The sequence below is a fragment of the Panulirus ornatus genome, chromosome 11, assembly GCF_036320965.1.
Source record: "Panulirus ornatus isolate Po-2019 chromosome 11, ASM3632096v1, whole genome shotgun sequence".
Taxonomy (NCBI): domain Eukaryota; kingdom Metazoa; phylum Arthropoda; class Malacostraca; order Decapoda; family Palinuridae; genus Panulirus; species Panulirus ornatus.
The window spans coordinates 22,135,028-22,157,885 of record NC_092234.1 but is presented as its reverse complement, the minus strand read 5'-3'; the positions used below and the strand labels follow the sequence as shown (position 1 = coordinate 22,157,885).

At 41.6% G+C, this 22,858-nt stretch overlaps 1 protein-coding gene across 2 annotated transcripts in view; it reads right to left on the bottom strand.

The window, feature by feature from the left end:
• The window catches only part of LOC139751376 (techylectin-5B-like), a 94,433-nt gene extending 78,439 nt beyond the window's left edge, over positions 1–15,994 (bottom strand). Inside the window, exons 1-3 of one of the 2 annotated variants that reach the window (XM_071666744.1) lie at positions 15,807–15,993; positions 4,838–4,891; positions 525–569 (exon numbers count right to left, since the gene is read on the bottom strand). In XM_071666744.1, the coding sequence (XP_071522845.1) occupies positions 525–569; positions 4,838–4,891; positions 15,807–15,957 (250 nt within the window). In that variant the 5' untranslated portion in view covers positions 15,958–15,993. Of the gene's footprint in view, positions 1–524; positions 570–4,837; positions 4,892–15,806 lie in introns of both variants that reach the window. The other variant, XM_071666745.1, reaches the window with a different exon arrangement.
• Positions 15,995–22,858: the final 6,864 nt, after the last annotated feature.

Here is a 22,858-nt window from a genome sequence, read left to right as displayed (position 1 = left end):
TTTTTAATGTGGTTGTTACCATATGTTGTAATGTACCACTAAAAGTAATTATAAGCCACTAGAAAAGTATGATTACGTTTGAAAATATCGTTTCCAACCAACGACTGACATTGCTTGAGCCTCAGTAATCATGTACCGTGCAAAATCTACAGGTATTCTCCTCATCTGTTTCCTCCCTGTCAACTCTCACCTCACTAATTTCTCATGTCTCTGAACTCTTCCTACTCTCGCGAACCGCCTCGAAGGGATCAATGGTGTGTTAATGTGTGCAATACTTTGTGATCTTTTGGAAATCCCTTTTGTTGCCTTTAATGGTATTTCTCGGTACAAATTGTCGGTCGTTTCATCTGAAGCAACATAAGGAGATAATCCAAGTTAACACACTGCGCAAACCAGAAAGATCAGAACATTCAAATGGGTGTTACAGACTTGGATCTGCTTCTACGGATATTGCTTAGAGCATTGTCATTATCACATACATGAGTGAGACATCTTACAGATACTGAAAGATAAAATTGACTCACCTCTATTAAGATTCGCTTCCATCGTCGTAAGAATTTCTCTCAGACCTGAACAAAGAAATAATTTAACTATTAGTAACACAAGAATTGATGATGATTCAGAAAAATGAAACATTCATCTCCTATGTGATTTTATATATATATATATATATATATATATATATATATATATATGTATATATATATATATACTACCTCAGGATGAGACTTCTACAGCACTCCGGGAGTAGGCCACGTTCAACGGTCGGGAATCCAGGTTCTGAAGTGTTGTTCTGTGTGTGTCTATGTGCAGAAAGTTCAGGGCACCTGAATGGTAAGTGTTCGGTGTATTCTTTATGTTAGTTGCATCGTGGCATAAAGGGTCACCCCGCCCAAAAGGAAACAGTATCATCACCCCTGCTTCAGCGAGGTAGCGCTAGGAATACAGAAAAAAAGGCCACATTCGTTCACACTCAGTCTCTAGCTGTCATGTGTAATGCACCGAAACCACAGCTCCCTATCCACATCCAGGCCCCACAGACCTTTCCATGGTTTACCCCAAAAGTTTCACATGCCCTGGTTCAGTCCATTGACAGCACGTCAACCCCGGTATACCACATCGTTCCAATTCATTCTATTTCTTGCACGCCTCTCACCCTTATGCATGTTCAGGCCCCGATTGCTAAAAATCTTTTTCACTCTATCCTTCCACCTCCAATTTGCTTTCCCATTTCTCGTTCCCTCCACCTCTGACACATATATCATCTTTGTCAACCTTTCTCCATTCATTCTCTCCATATGTCCAAACCATTTCAACACACCCTCTTCTGCTCTCTCAACCACACTTTTTATTACCACACATCTCTCTTACCCTTTCATTACTTACTCGATCAAACCACCTCACACCACATATTGTCATGAAAGATTTCATTCCAACACATCTATCCTCCTCCGCATAAACTTATCTATAGTCCACGCCTCGCACTCATATAACATTGTTGAAACCACTATTCCTTCAAAAATACCCATTTTCGATTCCGAGATAACGTTCTCGCCTTCCACACATTTTTCAACGCTCCCAGAACCTTCGCCCCATCCTCACCCGGTGACTCGCTTCCGCTTCCATAGTTCCATACGCTGCCAAATCCACTCCCAGATATCTAAAACACTTCACTTTCTCCAGGTTTTCTCCATTTACACTTACATCCCAATTGACTTGTCCCTCAACCCTACTGAACCTAATAACCTTGCTCTTATTCACATTTACTCTCAACTTTCTTCTTTCACACACTTTTTCAAACTCAGTCACCAGCTTCTGCAGTTTCTCATTCGAATCATCCACAAGTATTGTATCATCGGCGAACAACAACTGACTCACTTCCCAGACCCTCTCATTAACAACAGACTCCATACTTGCCCCTCTCTCCAAAACTCTCTCATTTACCTACCTAACCACCTCATCCATAAACAAATTAAACAACAATGGGGACATCACACACTCCTGCCCCAGAATGACCTTCACTGGGAACCAATCACTTTCCTCTCTTCCTACTCGTACACATGCCTTATACCCTTGATAAAAACTTCTCACTGCTTATAGCAGCTTACCTTCCACAAAAAATGTCGATTCACCATGTGATATGGCTTCTCCAGAGCCATAAATGCCACATACAAATCCATCTATTTATTTCTTATTGAATTCAACTGCGATACCATCCAACCTCGCCGCCTTGCCAGATTTCATCTTCCGCAAAGCTTTCACTAGCTCTCCTCTCTTCACCAAACCACTCTCCATGACTCTCTCACTTCGCACACTACCCCGACCAAACAACCTACATCTGACACTCTATCATCAAATGCATACACCATTCCTTCAGAATATTCACTCCATCTCCTCCTCACTTCATCATTACCTGTTATCACTTCCCACTTTGCCCCCTTCACCGATGTTCCCATTTGTTCTCTTGTCTTGCACGCGTTATTTACCGCCTTTTAAAGCATCTTTTTATTCTCCCTAAAATTTAATGATGCTCTCTCACCCCAACTCTCATTTCCCCTCTTTCTTAACCCTTGAACCTTCCTCTTGACCTCCGGCAGTTTTCTCTTATATATCTCCCAGTCATTTGCACTCCCTCCTTACAATCATCGTCCAAACGCTTTCACTAACAGCTTTACTTTTTACCCCCACCTCTCACTACCCTTTTTTAATCCGCCCACCTCCCACTTTTCTCATTCCACATACATATCTTACACCTGCCATCACTGCTTCCCTAAATACATCCCACTCCTCACCACTCCCCTCACGTCATTTGCTCTCACCTTTTGCCATTCTTCACTCAGTCTCTTGACACACTCATTTAGCTGCTCCCAAAACACTTGCCTCTAAAGGTCTCTTCTCATGACCGGTGGATAAGCACCAATAATTACCCATTCCTCTCCATCCACTTTCAGCTTTATCCATATCAATCTAGAATTAACTTCCTTACACACTATCACACACTCCCACAGCTGCTTTAGGAGTAGTGCTATTCCTTCCGTGGCTCCTGTCCTCTCACCAACCCCTGACTTTACTCTTAAGACTTTTCAAAACCACTCTTCCCCTTTACCCTTGAGCTTCGTTTCACTCAGAGCCAGAACATCCAGGTTCCTCTCCTCAAACATACCACCTATCTCTCCATTTTTCTCATCTTCGTTGCATCCACACACATTTAGACACTCCAATCTGAGTCTTCGAGAAGGATGAGTACTATCCCGCTCGACTCCTTCAGTTTCCGTTTTTGGAAAATGAATATATATATATATATATATATATATATATATATATATATATATATATATATATATATATATATATATATATATGTATATACACCATAGCCTGAGCCAGGTATCCATGTTATCGACCAAACCCTAGGGGTTGAGGAACAGCTAGGTCGACTGTGGTACGAGTGCCGCAACCAGGATTCGAATCATTGCGCTCGACCTTGGGCGGCCTGTGAATGCGTCACCGATACACCACGGGAGACGATCTAATCTTTTTTGTTACTTTCATGTTGTTATTGTTGTGGGGAGTGTGTGTCGTGTGTGATGCTTAAAGCAGTTAGTGTTTGGCTCAGTGGGAGTGACTGTTCATTCAGGGAGACAGGAGGGTTTGAGCTGGAGTCATGTCTGATGGGGTTAAAAGACCGACTGTAGACTTCCGTAGAGTTGCTGTTTAACCGTGCAGTTGAACTACAGCGTGACAGGTCTTCTCCTACAGGCTATCGAAATTAGATCCTGCTGCTGTACGCGGTCGTGTTGAAAACTGTGGCTGCAACTTTTCGTTTGATAGTTTTTCAGTAATTGGTCGGAATAATCATGTACAACATCTATGATTACCAAATTCCTTGCATAATCTCAACCATAATGGCTCGGTGGTTCAGTCGTTGTTTACATTATACTTGGAAGGTTTGTAAGGTGTTGTTACTATACTATATTTCTATGTATAAGTTACTGTGTCCTTGTTATGATTTTACGTCACATTAGAGAGTGATGTGGCTTTATGTCGGTTTAACTCTACTGTCTCAACCACTCTACCTGTATGTATCCACAGCCCCGGTGGCTCATCTTCCGCTTTATATTTACGCATTGAAATTTCGTGCCACAGATCCAAGATTGAGTCCTGGATTGGGATACTCTCAATAGTCAGAATTTCTCTAATTTTGCATATATATATATATATATATATATATATATATATATATATATATATATATATATATATATATATATATACATATATATATATATATATACATATATATATATATATATATATATATATATATATATATATATATATATATATATATATATATATGTACCGCTTATGTCACAACAACAACTCCATGGTGTGTACATTGTCTAAAGTTCTTTCAGTATTTAAGGATACAAAACCTTATTTTAATGTTGTATATATACCAGTAGTAAGTTGGAACCCCCCCCCCACCAACAACAGCCCCCCTCAACTTCCACCCCTTCATCACCCTTCCCCTCCTCGTTTCATGTCTTTCTGGAGATGGGATCGTAAGGAGCCAAGCGAGGAGTAATGGTCTGGTGCTCCTCAGTCTTCTGCACTCTACCTTGCTAAGGCTCGAGAGCCTTCTCTCGCCTTGGTGTACGAGTCTTAACATTGTGTGTGTGTGTGTGTGTGTGTGTGTGTGTGTGTGTGTGTCAGAGTGCTTCTGTCAACTTTTAACCATGTAATGGATATTTGTGACTCGTTCTCCATCATAACTATCTCCATAACAGCTACGCATTAGAAGCAACAATGACGAAAACACATAGGATGATCTTACCTTGTTCCGTGGCTTCGACTTTCTCCACGATCTCCCGGGTCTTCTCAGCCACATCTGAAAGTAATCCAGAGACGTCATGAAGACTCATGGGAATACATACAATCTGAAAGTAATCCAGAGACGTCATGAAGACTCATGGGAATACATACAATCTGAAAGTAATCCAGAGACGTCATGAAGACTCATTGGAATACATACAATCTGAAAGTAATCCAGAGACGTCATGAAGACTCATTGGAATACATACAATCTGAAAGTAATCCAGAGACGTCATGAAGACTCATTGGAATACATACAATCTGAAAGTAATCCAGAGACGTCATGAAGACTCGTATACAAATGTTTCACTTTAAACGAACCAAGAATTCTTTATCACACTTTAGAGTAAGTTTACAATACACACACACACACACACACACACACACACACACACACACACATACACACGGGACTCCGCCTGCTCGAGGCTACATAGCGAGTGAGAAGACACCTCCGGCATTCTCGTCTAAAGAACTCGCTCCAAAGAGTCTACATTTCCCCACTACTGGAAGTAGTGCAGCCTTGGACTGCAGGAGCTTTTAAAGAAACTTCATGTGTAACACCTGCATTCTTCCGTAGAAATTGATCCTGGGGTAAATATAATCAGAAATGAAGAAGAAAAATTACATATATATATATATATATATATATATATATATATATATATATATATATATATATATATATATATATATATATATATATATATAACCCATAACTCTATCATTAACAAATTAGCTTCTCTGATCTTTTCTAATCCATACGTGATCAGCTTCCTGTTGTGCTTTCGTCTTTAATAACTGTTGTGCACTGAAATAATATAAAACCATTAACACTTTTATTAAAGACAGAGGAAAGGTTGCCCCACAGAACACAGTATCACTACCCCCTGCTTCAGTGACGTAGCACCAGGAAAACAGACAAAAAAGGCCACATTCATTCACACTCAGTCTCTAGCATTCATAGTATGAAGGTGAAATAGCACATCAGTAGGAGTTCATACAACTTCATTTAACATGCAATGTTTCTATGTATGTGGCACGACATGTTTCAAGGAGACAATTTAACTCACACTTAAGTCCTGCCGTCCAGCACCAATATGTACAGACCAACCACTGCAGTGTGTTGCAATGTCAAAATGCTTCAGTATTTCAAAAAGTTTTATCAAATCTTTTTGGAATCTGTGTTTTAAGGGAAAATAATTCTTGTTTCTGAGTAACAAGATTGTTTTTGCTCTCTGTCACACTCACTCTAGTTTATTAGGTTCAGTAGGTCTGAGGGACAAGGTATATATATATATATATATATATATATATATATATATATATATATATATATATATATATATATATATAATTTTCCAAAAGAAGGAACAGAGAACGAGGCCAGGTGAGGATATTCCTTCTGTTCTTAACACTACCTTGCTAACGCGGGAAATGGCGAATCGTTTGAAAGAAAGAAGAAAAAGATATATATATGTATATATATATATATATATATATATATATATATATATATATATATATATATATATATATATATATATATGTACATATACATATTCTTTTTTATCAAGGACGTAAGGCACGTGTACTTGTAGGAAGAGAGGAAAGTGATTGGTTCTCAGTGAATGTTGGTTTGCGGCAGGGGTGCGTGATGTCTCCATAGTTGTTTGATTTGTTTATGGATGGAGTTGTTAAGGAGGTGAATGCAAGAGTTTTAGAAAGAGGGGCAAGTATGAAGTGTGTTGTGGATGAGAGACCTTGGGAAGTGAGTCAGTAGTTGTTCCTTCATGATACAGCGCTGGTAGCTGATTCGCGTGAGAAACTGCAGAAGATGGTGACTGAGTTTGGTAAAGTGTGTGAAAAAGAAACCTGAGAGTAAATGTGAATAAGAGCAAGGTTATTAGGTACAGTAGGGTTGAGGGACAAGTCAACTGGGAGGTAAGTTTGCATGGAGAAAAACTGGAGGAAGTGGAGTGTTTTAGATATCTGGGAGTGTATCTGGCAGCGGATGGAGCCATGGAAGCGGAAGTGAATCATAGGGTGGGGGAGGGGGCGAAAGTTCTGGGAGCGTTGAAAAATGTGTGGAAGTCGAGAACGTTATCTTGGAAGGCAAAAGTGGGTATGTTTGAAGAAATAGTGGTTCCAACAATGTTGTATGTTTGCGAGGCGTGGACTATAGATAGTGTTGTGCGGAGGAGGGTGGATGTGCTGGAAATGAGATGTTTGAGGACAATATGTATTGTGAGGTGGTTTGATCGAGTAAGTAATGAAAGGGTAAGAGAGATGTGTGGAAATAAAAAGAGTGTAGTTGAGAGAGCAGAGGAGGGTTCTTGAAATGGTTTGGGCACATGGAGAGAATGAGTGAGGAAAGATTGACAAAGAGAATATATGTGTCAGAGGTGGCGGGAACGAGGAGAAGTGGGAGACCGAATTGGAGGTGGAAAGATAGAGTGAAAAATATTTTGAGTGATCGGGGCCTGAACATGCAGGCGTGCAAGGAATAGAGTGAATTGGAACGATGTGGTATATCGGGGTCGACGAGCTGTCATTGGATTTAACCAGGGCATGTGAAGCGTCTGGGGTAAACCATGGAAAGTTTTGTGGGCCTGGATGTGGAAAGGAAGCTGTGGTTTCAGTGCATTATACATGACAGCTAGAGACTGAGTGTAAACGAATGTGGCCTTTGGTGTCTTTTCCTAGCGCTACCTTGCGCACATGCGGGGGGAGGGGGTTTTCATTTCATGTGTGGCGGGGTGGCAACGGGAATGAATAAGGGCAGAGAGTATGAATTATGTACATGTTTATATATGTATATGTCTGTGTGTATATATATATATATATATATATATATATATATTTTTTTTTTTTTTTTTTTTTTTTTTTATACTTTGTCGCTGTCTCCCGCGTTTGCGAGGTAGCGCAAGGAAACAGACGAGAGAAATGGCCCAACCCCCCCCCCATACACATGTACATACGTCCACACACGCAAATATACATACCTACACAGCTTTCCATGGTTTACCCCAGACGCTTCACATGCCTTGATTCAATCCACTGACAGCACGTCAACCCCTGTATACCACATCGCTCCAATTCACTCTATTCCTTGCCCTCCTTTCACCCTCCTGCATGTTCAGGCCCCGATCACACAAAATCTTTTTCACTCCATCTTTCCACCTCCAATTTGGTCTCCCTCTTCTCCTCGTTCCCTCCACCTCCGACACATATATCCTCTTGGTCAATCTTTCCTCACTCATTCTCTCCATGTGCCCAAACCATTTCAAAACACCCTCTTCTGCTCTCTCAACCACGCTCTTTTTATTTCCACACATCTCTCTTACCCTTACGTTACTCACTCGCTCAAACCACCTCACACCACACATTGTCCTCAAACATCTCATTTCCAGCACATCCATCCTCCTGCGCACATCTCTATCCATAGCCCACGCCTCGCAACCATACAACATTGTTGGAACCACTATTCCTTCAAACATACCCATTTTTGCTTTCCGAGATAATGTTCTCGACTTCCACACATTTTTCAAGGCTCCCAAAATTTTCGCCCCCTCCCCCACCCTATGATCCACTTCCGCTTCCATGGTTCCATCCGCTGCCAGATCCACTCCCAGATATCTAAAACACTTCACTTCCTCCAGTTTTTCTCCATTCAAACTCACCTCCCAATTGACTTGACCCTCACCCCTACTGTACCTAATAACCTTGCTCTTATTCACATTTACTCTTAACTTTCTTCTTCCACACACTTTACCAAACTCAGTCACCAGCTTCTTTTTCTTTTCTTTCAAACTATTCGCCATTTCCCGCATTAGCGAGGTAGCGTTAAGAACAGAGGGCTGGGCCTTGAGGGAATACCCTCACCTGGCCCAATTCTATGTTCCCTCTTTTGGAAAAAAAAAAAAAAAAAAAAAAAATGAATGTAGGTTTGCGGCAGGGGTGTGTGATGTCTCCATGGTTGTTTAATTTGTTTATGGATGGGGTTGTTAGGGGGGTGAATGCAAGAGTTTTGGAAAGAGGGGCAAGTATGCAGTCTGTTGTGGATGAGAGAGCTTGGGAAGTGAGTCAGTTGTTGTTCGCTGATGATACAGCGCTGGTGGCTGATTCATGTGAGAAACTGCAGAAGCTGGTGACTGAGTTTGGTAAAGTGTGTGAAAGAAGAAAGTTTAGAGTAAATGTGAATAAGAGCAAGGTTATTAGATACAGTAGGGTTGAGGGTCAAGTCAGTTGGGAGGTAAGTTTGAATGGAGGAAAGCTGGAGGAAGTGAAGTGTTTTAGATATCTGGGAGTGGATCTGGCAGCGGATGGAACCATGGAAGCGGAAGTGAATCATAGGGTGGGGGAGGGGGCGAAAATTCTGGGAGCCTTGAAGAATGTTTGGAAGTCGAGAACATTATCTCGGAAAGCAAAAATGGGTATGTTTGAAGGAATAGTGGTTCCAACTATGTTGTATGGTAGCGAGGAGGGTGGATGTGCTGGAAATGAGATGTTTGAGGACAATATGTGGTGTGAGGTGGTTTGATCGAGTAAGTAATGTAAGGGTGAGAGAGATGTGTGGAAATAAAAAGAGTGTGGTTGAGAGAGCAGAAGAGGGTGTTTTGAAATGGTTTGGTCACATGGAGAGAATGAGTGGGGAAAGATTGACAAAGAGGATATATGTGTCAGAGGTGGAGGGAACGAGGAGAAGTGGGAGACCAAATTGGAGGTGGAAAGATGGAGTGAAAAAGATTTTGAGTGATCGGGGCCTGAACATGCAGGAGGGTGAAAGGCGTGCAAGGAATAGAGTGAATTGGAACGATGTGGTGTACCGGGGTCGACGTGCTGTCAATGGATTGAACCAGGGCATGTGAAGCGTCTGGGGTAAGCCATGCAAAGTGTGTGGGGCCTGGATGTGGAAAGGGAGCTGTGGTTTCGGTGCATTATTACATGACAGCTAGAGACTGAGTGTGAACGAATGGGGCCTTTGGTGTTTTTCCTAGCGCTACCTCGCACACATGAGGGGGGAGGGGGTTGTTATTCCATGTGTGGCGAGGTGGCGATGGGAACAAATAAAGGCAGACAGTATGAATTATGTACATGTGTATATATGTATATGTCTGTGTGTGTATATATATGTGTACATTGAGATGTATAGGTATGTATATTGTGCATGGGTGGACATGTATGTATATACATGTGTATGTGGGCGGGTCGGGCCATTCTTTCGTCTGTTTCCTTGCGCTACCTCGCTAACGCGGGAGACAGCGACAAAGCAAAATAAATAAATAAAATAGATATATACATATATATGAATACGTTGAGATGTATAGGTATGTATACGTGCATGTGTGGACGTGTATGTATATACATGTGTATGTGGATGAGATGGGCCATTCTTTCATCTATTTCCTTGCGTTACCTCGCTAACGCGGGAGACAGCGACAAAGTATAATAAACAAATGAATATATATATATATATATATATATATATATATATATATATATATATATATATATATATATATATATGCAGTATATATGTATATATATGTTTACCAAATGGCTAGGACGCCATTTGGTAAACATGTAATTTTCCAAAACATACAACGAGCGTTCATAAACTTATCATTTAACAAATTTTATCAACAATAAAGTTGTCTAATGTGTACAGACCATCACTAATATTAAGATTATAATTCTTTGTGTATTTAGTAATAAAAGTTTCAATGATATTTTTCGTGGTAATAGAGTTAGAGTTAATAACTGAGATGGCATTACTCCAGTTAATACAATGATCATAGTTTTTAACGTGATTAAACAAGGCATTTGATTTTTGTCCCGTTCTTATACTATATTCATGTTGCTTAAATCTAACAGAAAGATCCTGACCAATCTGACCAACATCAAATTTATCACAATTTCCACATGGCACTTTATAGATGCATTGAAGAGAATTTTCTGGTGAATTCCTGATTAAGATATTTTTTATAGTATCATTGTTGCTGAAGGCAACATTTACATTAAGGGATTTAAGCAACATGGGAAGTAAAGTGAAATTATTATTAAAAGAGGGAAATAAAAGATTCTTGGTGTCAATGGGAGGTTTGGGCTCAACTCTATAAAATGATTTCTTTGCTGACTTAAGGGATTTATCAATGAAAGATCTAGGGTACTTTGACTAAGATCCAATAGAATATATCTTCTCAAACTCATGATCAATAAACTCTGGACTGCAAATACGTAATGCCCTAAAGAGCATAGATTGAAGTGATGATAATTCAACTCTGTCATGTTGAGATGAATAATAATGGATATATGAGCATACATTGGTGGGTTTTCTGTATATGTCAAACTTAGATTTGTTTCCTTGCCTATGGCTCATGCAATCTAAAACTGGTAATATACCATTATTTTCATTTTCTACAGTAAATTTGATGGAAGGTACTAAATTGTTAAGTAAGGGGAGAAATGTTTGTAAATTTTCATTTGTTGGCCAAACACAAAGAACATCATCTATACACCTAAACCAAATTGCATTAGAAGGTAAGATATCCTTTAGTAATTTTGTTTCAAAAGATTCCATATAAAGATTACTTAGTACAGGTGAAAGAGGGTTAACCATTGCCATACCAAATTTTTGGGCATAATAATCTCCATTGAATTGAAATACACTCTTTTATACACAGTTTTATCAGTTCAATGAAAACAGACTTTGAAACAGGTAAATGAATATCATCCAATACATCAAAAGAATATTCTAAAAGGTCATCAACTGGAACTTTAGTGAAAAGTGGGGAAACACCAATGCTAACTAGTTTGGATTCAAAATTTACAAACATTTCCCCCCTTAACAATTTAGTACCTTCCATTAAATTTACTGTTGAAAATGAAAATAATGGTATGTTACCATTTTAGATTGCATGATCCATAGGCAAGGAAACAAGTTTAAGTTTAGCATATACAGAAAACCCACCAATGTATGCTCATATATCCATCATTATCCATCTCAATATGTTCCATGGGGCATTACGTATTTGCAGTCAAGAGTTTATTGATGATGAGTTTGAGAAGATATATTCTATTGGATCTAAGTTAAAGTACCCTAGGTCTTTCATTGATATATCCCTTAAGAAATCATTTTATAGAGTTGAGCCCAAACCTCCCATTAACACCAAGAATCTTATAGCTCTCCCTTTTAATAATAATTTCACTTTACTTCCCATGTTGCTTAAATCCTTTAATGTAAATGTTGCCTTCAGCAACAATAATACTATAAAGAATATCTTAATCAGGAACTCACCAGAAAATTCTCTTGGATGCTTCTATAAAGTGCCATGAGGAAATTGTGATAAATGTTATGTCGCTCAGACTGGTAAGGATCATTCTCTTAGATTTAAGTAACACAAATATAGTATAAGAACGGGACAAAATCAAATGCCTTGTTTAATCACGTTAAAAACTATGATCATTGTATTAACTGGAGTAATGCCATCTCAGTTATTAACTCTAACTCTATTACCACGAAAAATATCATTGAATCTTCTATTACTAAATACACAAAGAATTATAATCTTAATATTAGTGATGGTCTATACAAATTAGACAACTTTATTGTTGATAAGATTTGTAAAATGATAAGTTTATGAACGCTCGTTGTATGTTTTGGAAAATTACATGTTTTCCAAATGGCGTCCTAGCTTCGTCTCTTCGATGTGTATACATATATCATCCCTGGGGATAATTTATATATATATATATATATATATATATATATATATATATATATATATATATATATATATATATATATATATATATATATTATCTCTGGAGATAGGGGAGAAAGAATACTTCCCACGTATTCCCTGCGTGTCGTAGAAGGCGACTAAAAGTGGAGGGAGCGGGGGGCTGGAAATCCTCCCCTCTAGTTTTTTTTTTTTTTAATTTTCCAAAAGAAAGAAGGAACAGAGAAGAGGGCCAGGTGAGGATATTCCCTCAGAGGCCCAGTCCTCTGTTCTTAACGCTACCTTGCTGACGCGGGCAATGGCGAATAGTTTGAAAGAAAGAATATATATATATATATATATATATATATATATATATATATATATATATATATATATATGCAACACAAATGCTGAGGGGTCCAACACTTTCCCGGATTCACCTGAAGGTCACCCCGCGAGAGTCTCTACCATGACGTTTTCTGCAGACCAGCCGCCGTCTGCTCCACCAGAACCAGGTCATCGGCAAATGCAGGTATTGAGACCTTTTGGCCTCCAAACCCAACCTCCACACCCTAGTCCTTAACTCTTGAGATCCCTTCACAACGTCAAAAAGAATGGGCGAAAGGAGGTCGCTTAATTTGACTCAACGTGCCATTTGATTTTTTCCGACGTTCCTCCGTTGCCTTCGATATGGGTGAAGGCTAGATTTACGTCGACATAACCTATGCTCTGACTGGAGCTGGAACCCCCTTCCGCGACATGGCCAGCTCGATAGTGCTATGATTAACACTATCGAATGCTTTGGCCATGAATGCCAGGTGCACAGCGTGGGACTGTGCCCGCGCACGACCGATAATCGCGTCCAGGATCGTGAGGTTTTCGAGACCCGTCCACGGGGACGAATGCCTTTTGAGCTTCATCGATTTGGACAAGGCTAGAAATGCGGCTGCTAATGATTTTGTGTAACAGACAGACTACAGCACATGGAATGGTGATCGGGCTAAAGTTCTTAAGCTGCGTTAGGTTTGGTACTTTAGGTATCAGTACCGTCCTGTTTGCCTTGAGTGGTTCAGGCAGTGTAGAGGTGGCCATCCACAGATTATACATCTTGCAGAGCACCCGCGGTGGAATGGACTTCAGGAGTCTCGTTTGCATTCCATCAGGGCCGGAGGCTTTGAGGTGATATGCTGCCACGCCCATTGTTATAACCTCTGCAAGTGGTTCGCTATATAAGTCTTGATCGGTAATGACACGTCTGTCAGGCTCGGAGGGCAGCGAGAAGAGAGCTTCCCAAAAGGGGTAAAGGGTTTCCAGCCCAACCGAAGTTGGCTGTGCCTCCCAGTCACCTTTTAGAACCGGTCCGGCGGCCAGCGACTTATTCGTTCTATAAAGCCGCGGAGACGGTTTTCGAGCAAGGGAGCCCCGTCCTACCGGCGTCCATTTCCTGCGTCGGTGTGTCGTCTTGGTCCGCCCTCACCGCGATGTTGGCGGTCAGATGGTGTACCACTGCACCTGGCCAACTTTTCCGTATGCCCTGTGGCCACCCTGTTAGTGGAGAGGCTGTCCTCTCTGCACAAATGTCCGAGGTCGGCATTTAGCACTTTCTCGCCTCACACCAGAGTTGTGGGGCCAGGCCCTAGTGTGTCCAGGTAGGACAATCTCCGCGACATAAGAGGTAACGAAGTGAGGTTGGGAATCCCGCCGAGCGTCGAGGACAGATAAAACCGTGGGGTACTTTCCACCTGGAGCAGCAGGCTCTCCCCCATCGAGGACAACCCCCTCTCCCGCATTGATGGAGCCTCCCTCCACCGGAGTTAGCACGCACGCGCCTATTGGGTCATGGTGCCTTCTCCAGGGTGCTACTCGGCGTGTTACCTCTTTCTGTCACTGCGACACGTCTTCCATCCGACTCACTACGCGCCACCTCTCCTTCACCAGTCTCGTGGTGAGGGTTAACGTCCAAGATCAACTCCTGAACGCGGGAACTTATAGGACGTTTTCCTCCGGAGGGACTTTATTGCCTCCAACGTCCGGCAAGGAACAATAGCTTGCAACCGCTAGTTCACGCCCTGGCCAGCGACAAGAGAAGGACCAACTGCCATGGTCGCCTCAGCTCTAGCGAGGAGCACTATCTCCTCGACAAACCACCTCGCCTTCGACAAGACGTACCTGGATGCCAGCTCCTGGTGGAATGAACTGGTGTGAGCCAGTCTTTTGTGGACCCTACGTCCCCGAAAGCTGATAAAGGTGGACTCAATGTGGCCGCGAGGAGGAACAGTCATCTGCTGCTCCCCTCTGGCTTGGTTTGGCTGGTGCGATGCTCCCAAGAGATTTATTTCGACGTGACGGGTGCCACGGAACGAAGACCCGTGACAAGGGTAGACGTCCCGGAAGGGTTCACACAGAACTACCGCCCGGAGGAAGCGAGGACTGCGGTCAGTTGATGGAGGCTATCACTGTGTTCAGTCCTTTTGAAGCCGCCATAATACTGGATAATACTGGATCATAATACCATAATACTGGATCATCATCAACGGAGCGAGGGCTGAAGGCGACGCGATCGTACTAGTTATTCTGGTATGAGGCTTTATAAAGAGTACGACGGATTTGCGTCCCCCTAAGGGAGTCCAGTCTTTACCTTAATCTTATGACGGTTGTGGAGGATCTAGTCTTGACCATATTCTTATCATGATTGTAGGAATTCAGTCTTTACCCTAACCCTACCATGGTTATAGGAATCCAGTCTTTAATCTTAGATTGGTTGTAGGGATCCAGTCTTTACCCTAAATATACGATGGATTGGGGGATATTATCTTTAATCGTATGATGGCTTTGTTGGATCGTATTGGATTATAAGTACATTTCTCCGCCTCTCACTCGCCTTTCCTGGCTCCCGTAGAAGTACTGCATGTTCTACAGCTATGGCTCGAGTACGTCAGCGGTCCATGATATGACTTACATGTTTCCTGTTTAATTAGACTAACTTTTCCTGCGTTCATCACCACGGGTCACATTTAAAAGAAAAAATACTCTACGAGCATGTAATGAAGTTTTTTATGAATTAAGATATTACGTCCCTTCTGATGAGGCTTGATTGTGATTTTAGAAAATTGGAACAAATCCAGAGTTAACACTGAACCAGCCAGAGGGCAGACACAAGCGTCATTGACGTCGACTCCTGCCGTAACTGGGTACACCACTAACCTACGGCGCAGACATTGCGATCTCGAAGCATGCTGGAAATAGCTATCTGGTTGAAGACGACGGACGAAGAGATCTCCTCACACCGATCACCATAGATGGAGGCAGCTTGCAGCAGCAGCAGCCAGAGCACAGCTTGCAGCGGTCGACCCATGATGCTGATGTCTCAGCTCTCGCTCACGAACTGATGGGTCGACCGGCCTCTCTCATGGGGTTCGCCAGAGGGATGTACCAAGTGGGCAATCCCCATCACATGAAACGTACCAACCCAGTGCATTCAAACGCCCCTCCCCTTCCTCCATTTTTCATTGTTTTTTCCTCTCTCTTTTTCATGACAGTGATAACAGATAAGGACATAAGAGGTACATGTGATGTCCCTTGCCTCATTCATTTGTCCTTCAGCCTCGTGGTCCTCATCCGCTGTCTCATCCATTCCTTCTTAAGTCTTATATCCCACACCACTCATTCATCTCTCCATATCTTACCTACACGCTACCCAACTACTCATTCATTACTCCATCGTTCAGTCTCGCATTCCTCATTCACTGCCTCGTCAGTCCGTCCTTCCGTCCCACACCTCTCATCACTGCCTCATTCATCTATCCTTGCCCTTCACATGTGTCAGTCGATCTCTCAGCCCTCGCTCGTTTGCCTCAGCAGGAATTTCCACGTAAGGCATACTGCACTATCATAGCAGCAGCAAAGAATGGTTAGCCTTTATAACCGAGATGACATCGCTGGTGCCCAGGCATCGTAAGCCAAGTGGAGAAAAATGAAGACCAAGAAATGTACATCTTAATACAACATGAGAAGGTGTACGAAAGAAAAAAGAATCATTTGAACCACTAAGAAAAGAAAACCACAACGTGAAAAGAAACCCAAAGAATTCCTCAAATATTAGGAAACACAAGGAAACAGATCAGTGACCCTACTGACACAGTCATACCACAGTGGCATGGTACTAGCTACGTGAGTCTCAGGTGGCTTCTCATCTGAACATGTACCTCGACTCTGTGTTCGTCTTCAGCAATACATCTTGCACAGAAAGGCATTGTATATATGTATATATATACAATATATTCAGAAGTGGTAGAGGGTGTGTGGATCAGGTGTTTGCTTTTAAGAATGTATGTGCGAAATACTCAGAAAAGCAAATGGATTTATATGTAGCATTTATGGATCTGGAGAAGGCATATGATAGAGTTGATAGAGATGCTCTTTGGAAGGTACTAAGAATATATGGTGTGGGAGGCAAGTTGATAGAAGCAGTGAAAAGTTTTTATCGAGGATGTAAGGCATGTGTAAGTGTAGGAAGAGAGGAAAGTGATTGGTTCTCAGTGAATGTAGGTTTGCGGCAGGGGTGTGTGATGTCTCTATGGTTGTTTAATTTGTTTATGGATTGGGTTGTTAGGGAGGTGAATGCAAGAGTTTTGGAAAGAGGGGCAAATATGTAGTCTGTTGTGGATGAGAGAGCTTGGGAAGTGAGTCAGTTATTGTTCGCTGATGATACAGCGCTTGTGGCTGATTCATGTGAGAAACTGCAGAAGCTGGTGACTGAGTTTGGTAAAGAGTGTGAAAGAAGAAAGTTAAGAGTAAATGTGAATAAAAGCAAGGTTATTAGGTACAGTAGGGTTGAGGGTCAAGTCAATAATTGGGAGGTAAGTTTGAATGGAGAAAAACTGGAGGAAGTAAAGTGTTTTAGATATCTGGGAGTGGATTTGGCAGCTGATGGAACCATGGAAGCGGAAGTGAATCATAGGATGGGGGAGGGGGCGAAAATCCTGGGAGCCTTGAAGAATGTGTGGAAGTCGAGAACATTGTCTCGGAAAGCAAAAATGGGTATGTTTGAAGGAATAGTGGTTCCAACAATGTTGTATGGTTGCGAGGCGTGGGCTATGGATAGAGTTGTGCGCAGGAGGGTGGATGTGCTGGAAATGAGATGTTTGAGGACAATATGTGGTGTGAGGTGGTTTGATCGAGTAAGTAATGTAAGGGTAAGAGAGATGTGTGGAAATAAGAAGAGCGTGGTTGAGAGAGCAGAAGAGGGTGTTTTGAAATGGTATGGGCACATGGAGAGAATGAGTGAGGAAAGATTGACCAAGAGGATATATGTGTCGGAGGTGGAGGGAACGAGGAGAAGTGGGAGACCAAATTGGAGGTGGAAAGATAGAGTGAAAAAGATTTTGAGTGATCGGGGCCTAAACATTCAGGAGCGTGAAAGGCGTGCAAGGAATAGAGTGAATTGGATCAATAAGGTATGCCGGGGTCGAAATACTGTCAATGGATTGAATCAGGGCATGTGAAGCGTCTGGGGTAAATCATGAAAAGTTGTGTGGGCCTTGGATGTGGAAAGGGAGCTGTGGTTTCGGGCATTATTGCATGACAGCTAGAGACTGAGTGTGAACGAATGGGGCCTTTGTTGTCTTTTCCTAGCGCTACCTCGCACACATGAGGGGGGAGGGGGATGTTATTCCATGTGTGGCGAGGTGGCGATGGAAATGAATAAAGACAGACAGTGTGAATTGTGTGCATGTGTATATATGTATGTGTCTGTGTGTGTATATATATGTGTACATTGAGATGTAAGGGTATGTATATTTGCGTGTGTGGACGTGTATGTATATACATGTGTATGGGGGTGGGTTGGGCCATTTCTTTCGTCTGTTTCCTTGCGCTACCTTGCAAATGCTAGAGACAGCGACAAAGCAAAATAATGATAATAATAATAATAATAATAATAATATATATATATATATATATATATATATATATATATATATATATATATATATATATATCTAGGGTGGGGGAGGGGGCGAAAATCCTGGGAGCCTTGAAGAATGTGTGGAAGTTGAGAACATTATCTCGGAAAGCAAAAATGGGTATGTTTGAAGGAATAGTGGTTCCAACAATGTTGTATGGTTGCGAGGCGTGGGCTATGGATAGAGTTGTGCGCAGGAGGATGGATGTGCTGGAAATGAGATGTTTGAGGACAATGTGTGGTGTGAGGTGGTTTGATCGAGTAAGTAACGTAAGGGTAAGAGAGATGTGTGGAAATAGAAAGAGCGTGGTTAAGAGAGCAGAAGAGGGTGTTTTGAAATGGTTTGGGCACATGGAGAAAATGAGTGAGGAAAGATTGACCAAGAGGATATATGTGTCGGAGGTGGAGGGAACGAGGAGAAGTTGGAGACCAAATTGGAGGTGGAAAGATGGAGTGAAAAAGATTTTGAGTGATCGGGGCCTGAACATGCAGGAGGGTGATAGGAGGGCAAGGAATAGAGTGAATTGGATCGATGTGGTATACCGGGGTTGACGTGCTGTCAGTGGATTGAATCAGGGCATGTGAAGCGTCTGGGGTAAACCATGGAAAGCTGTGTAGGTATGTATATTTGCGTGTGTGGACGTGGATGTATATACATTGTGTATGGGGGTGGGTTGGGCCATTCCTTTCGTCTGTTTCCTTGCGCTACCTCGCAAACGCGGGAGACAGCGACAAAGCAAAATAAAATACAATAAATAAAATATATATATATATATATATATATATATATATATGTATATATATATATATATATATATATATATATATATATATATATATATATATATTCCTGTGAGTTCACGTGGAAAATGAAACACGAAAAGTTCCCAAGTGCACTTTCGTGTAATAATCACATCATCAGCGGAGACATGAGAGAGAAATATAACAGTCAGTTGATATACATCAACTGTATATCACATGTTTACCAAATGGCGTCCTAGCTTCGTCTCTTCGATGTATATCAACTGACTGTTATATTTCTCTCTTGTGTCTCCCCTGATGATGTGATTGTTACACGAAAGTGCACTTGGGAACTTTTCGTGTTTTATTTTCCCCGTGGACTCATAGGAATATCTTGATCACGCGCAAAAATTGTGATCCTTTCCAACACACACATATATATATATATATATATATATATATATATATATATATATATATATATATATATATATATATATATACACGTCCACACACGCACACATACATACCTATACATCTCAACGTATACATTTATATACACACTCGGACATATACATATAAACACATGTACATAATTCATATTGTCTGCCCTTATTCATTCCTGTCGAAACCACGCCACTCATGAAATGACAGCCCCCTCCCCCCGCATGTGCGCGAGGTAGCGCTAGGAAAAGACAACAAAGGCCACATTCGTTCACACTTAGTCTCTAGCTGTCATGTATAATACACCGAAACCACAGCTTCCTTTCCGCATCCAGGCCCCACAGAACTTTCCATGGTTTACCCCAGACGCTTCACATGCTCTGGTTCAATCCATTGACATCACGTCGACCCCGGTATACCACATCGTTCCAATTCACTCTATTCCTTGCACGCCTTTTACCCTCCTGCATGTTCAGGCCCCGATCACTTAAAATCTTTTTCTCTTCATCTTTCCACCTCCAATTTGGTCTCCCACTTCTTCTCGTTCCCTCCACCTCTGACACATATATCCTCTTTGTCAACCTTTCCTCGCTCATTCTCTCCATGTGACCAAACCACTTCAAAACACCCTCTTCTGCTTTATCAACCACACTCTTTTTATTATCACACATCTCTCTTACCCTTTCATTACTTACTCGATCAAACCATCTCACACCACATATTGTCCTCAAACATCTCATTTCCAACACATCCACCCTCCTCCGCAAAACTCTATCTGTAGCCTATGCCTCGCAACCATATAACAATGTCGGAACCACTATTCCTCAAACATACCTATTTTTGCTTTCCGAGATAACGCTCTCGCCTTCCACACATTTTTCAACGCCCCCAGAACTTTCACCCCCTCCCCCACCCTAAGACTCACTTCCGCTTCCATGGTTCCATCCGCTGCCAAATATCTAAAACACTTCACTTTCTCCAGCTTTTCTCCATTCAAACCTACCTCCCAATTGACTTGTTCCTCAACCCTACTGTACCTAATAACATTCCTCATATTCACATTTACTCTCAGCTTTCTTCTTTCACACACTTTACGAAACTCAGTTACCATCTCCTGCAGTTTCTCACCCGAATCAGCCACCAGCGATGTATCATCAGCAAACAACAACTGACTCCCTTCCCAAGGCCTCTCATCCACAAGAGACTGCATACTTTCCCCTCTTTCCAAAACTCTTGCATTCACCTCCCTAACAACCCCATCCATAAACAAATTATACAGCCATGGAGACATCACACACCCCTGCCTCAAACCGACATTCAATGACAACCAATCACTTTCCTCTCTTCCTACTCGTACACATGCCTTACATCCTCGATAAAAACTTTTCGCTGCTTATAACAACTTGCCTCCCACCCCATAAATTCTTAACACCTCCCACAGAGTATCTCTATCAACTCTATCATATGCCTTCTCCAGATCCATAAATGCTGCATACAAATCCATTTGCTTTTCTAAGTATTTCTCATATACATTCTTCAAAGCAAACACCTGATCCACACATCCTCTACCACTTCTGAAACCACACTGCTCTTCCCCAATCTGATGCTCTGTACATGTCTTCACTCTCTCAGTCAATACCCTCCCATATAATTTCCCAGTAATACTCAACAAACTTATACCTCTGTAATTTGAGCACTCACCTTAATCCCCTTTGCCTTTGTACAATGGCACTATGCAAGCATTCCGCCAGTCCTCAGGCACCTCACCATGAGTCATACATACATTAAATATCCTTACCAACCAGTCAACAATACAGTCACCCCCTTTTTAATAAATTCCACTGCAATACCATCCCAACCTGCTGCCTTGCCGGCTTTCATCTTCCGCAAAGCTTTTACTACCTCTTCTCTGTTTACCAAATCAATCTCTCTAACCCTATCACTTTGCACACCACCTCGACCAAAACATCCCGATATCTACCACTCTATCATCAAACACATTCAACAAACCTTCAAAATACTCACTAAATCTCCTTCTCACATCACCACTATTTGTTATCACCTCCCCATTTGCCCCCTTCACTGATGTTCCCATTTGTTCCCTTGTCTTGCGCACTTTATTTACCTCCTTCCAAAACATCTTTTTATTCTCCCTAAAATTTAATGATATTCTCTCACCCCAACTTTCATTTGACCTCTTTTTCACCTTTTGCACCTTTCTCTTGACCTCCTGCCTCTTTCTTTTATACATCTCCAACTCATTTGTATTATTTCCCTGCAAAAAATCGTCCAAATGCCTCTCTCTTCTCTTTCACTAACAATCTTACTTCTTCATCCCACCACTCGCTACCCTTTCTAATCAACCCACCTCCCACGCTTCTCATGCCACAAGCATCTTTTGCGCAAGCCATCACTGCTTCTCTAAATACATCCTATTCCTCCCCCACTCCCCTTTCGTCCTTTGTTCTCACCTTTTCCCATTCTGTACTCAGTCCCTCCAGGTACTTCCTCACACAAATCTCCTTCCCAAGCTCACTTAATCTCACCACTATCTTCACCCCAACATTCTCTCTTCTTTTCTGAAAACCTCTACAAATCTTCACCTTCGCTTCCACAAGATAATGATCAGTCATCCCTCCAGATGCACTTCTCAGCACATTAACATCCAAAAATATCTCTCTCACGCGCCTATCAATTAGCACGTAATCCATAAACGCTCTCTGGCCATCTCTCCTACTTACATACGTACACTTATGTATATCTCTCTTTCTAAACCAGGTATTCCCAATCACCACTCCTTTTTCAGCTCACAAATCCACAAGCTCTTCACCATTTCCGTTTACAACACTGAACACCCCATGTATACCAATTATTCCCTCCACTACCACATTACTCACCTTTGTATTCAAATCACCCATCACTATAATACTAACACACTCACTCAGCTGTTCCCAAAACACTTGCCTCTCATGATCTTTCTTCTCATGCTCAGGTGCATATACACCAATAATCACCAATCTCTCTCCATCCACTTTCAGTTTTACCCATATCAATCTAGACTTTACTTTCTTACACTCTGTCACATACTCCCACCACTCTTGTTTCAGGA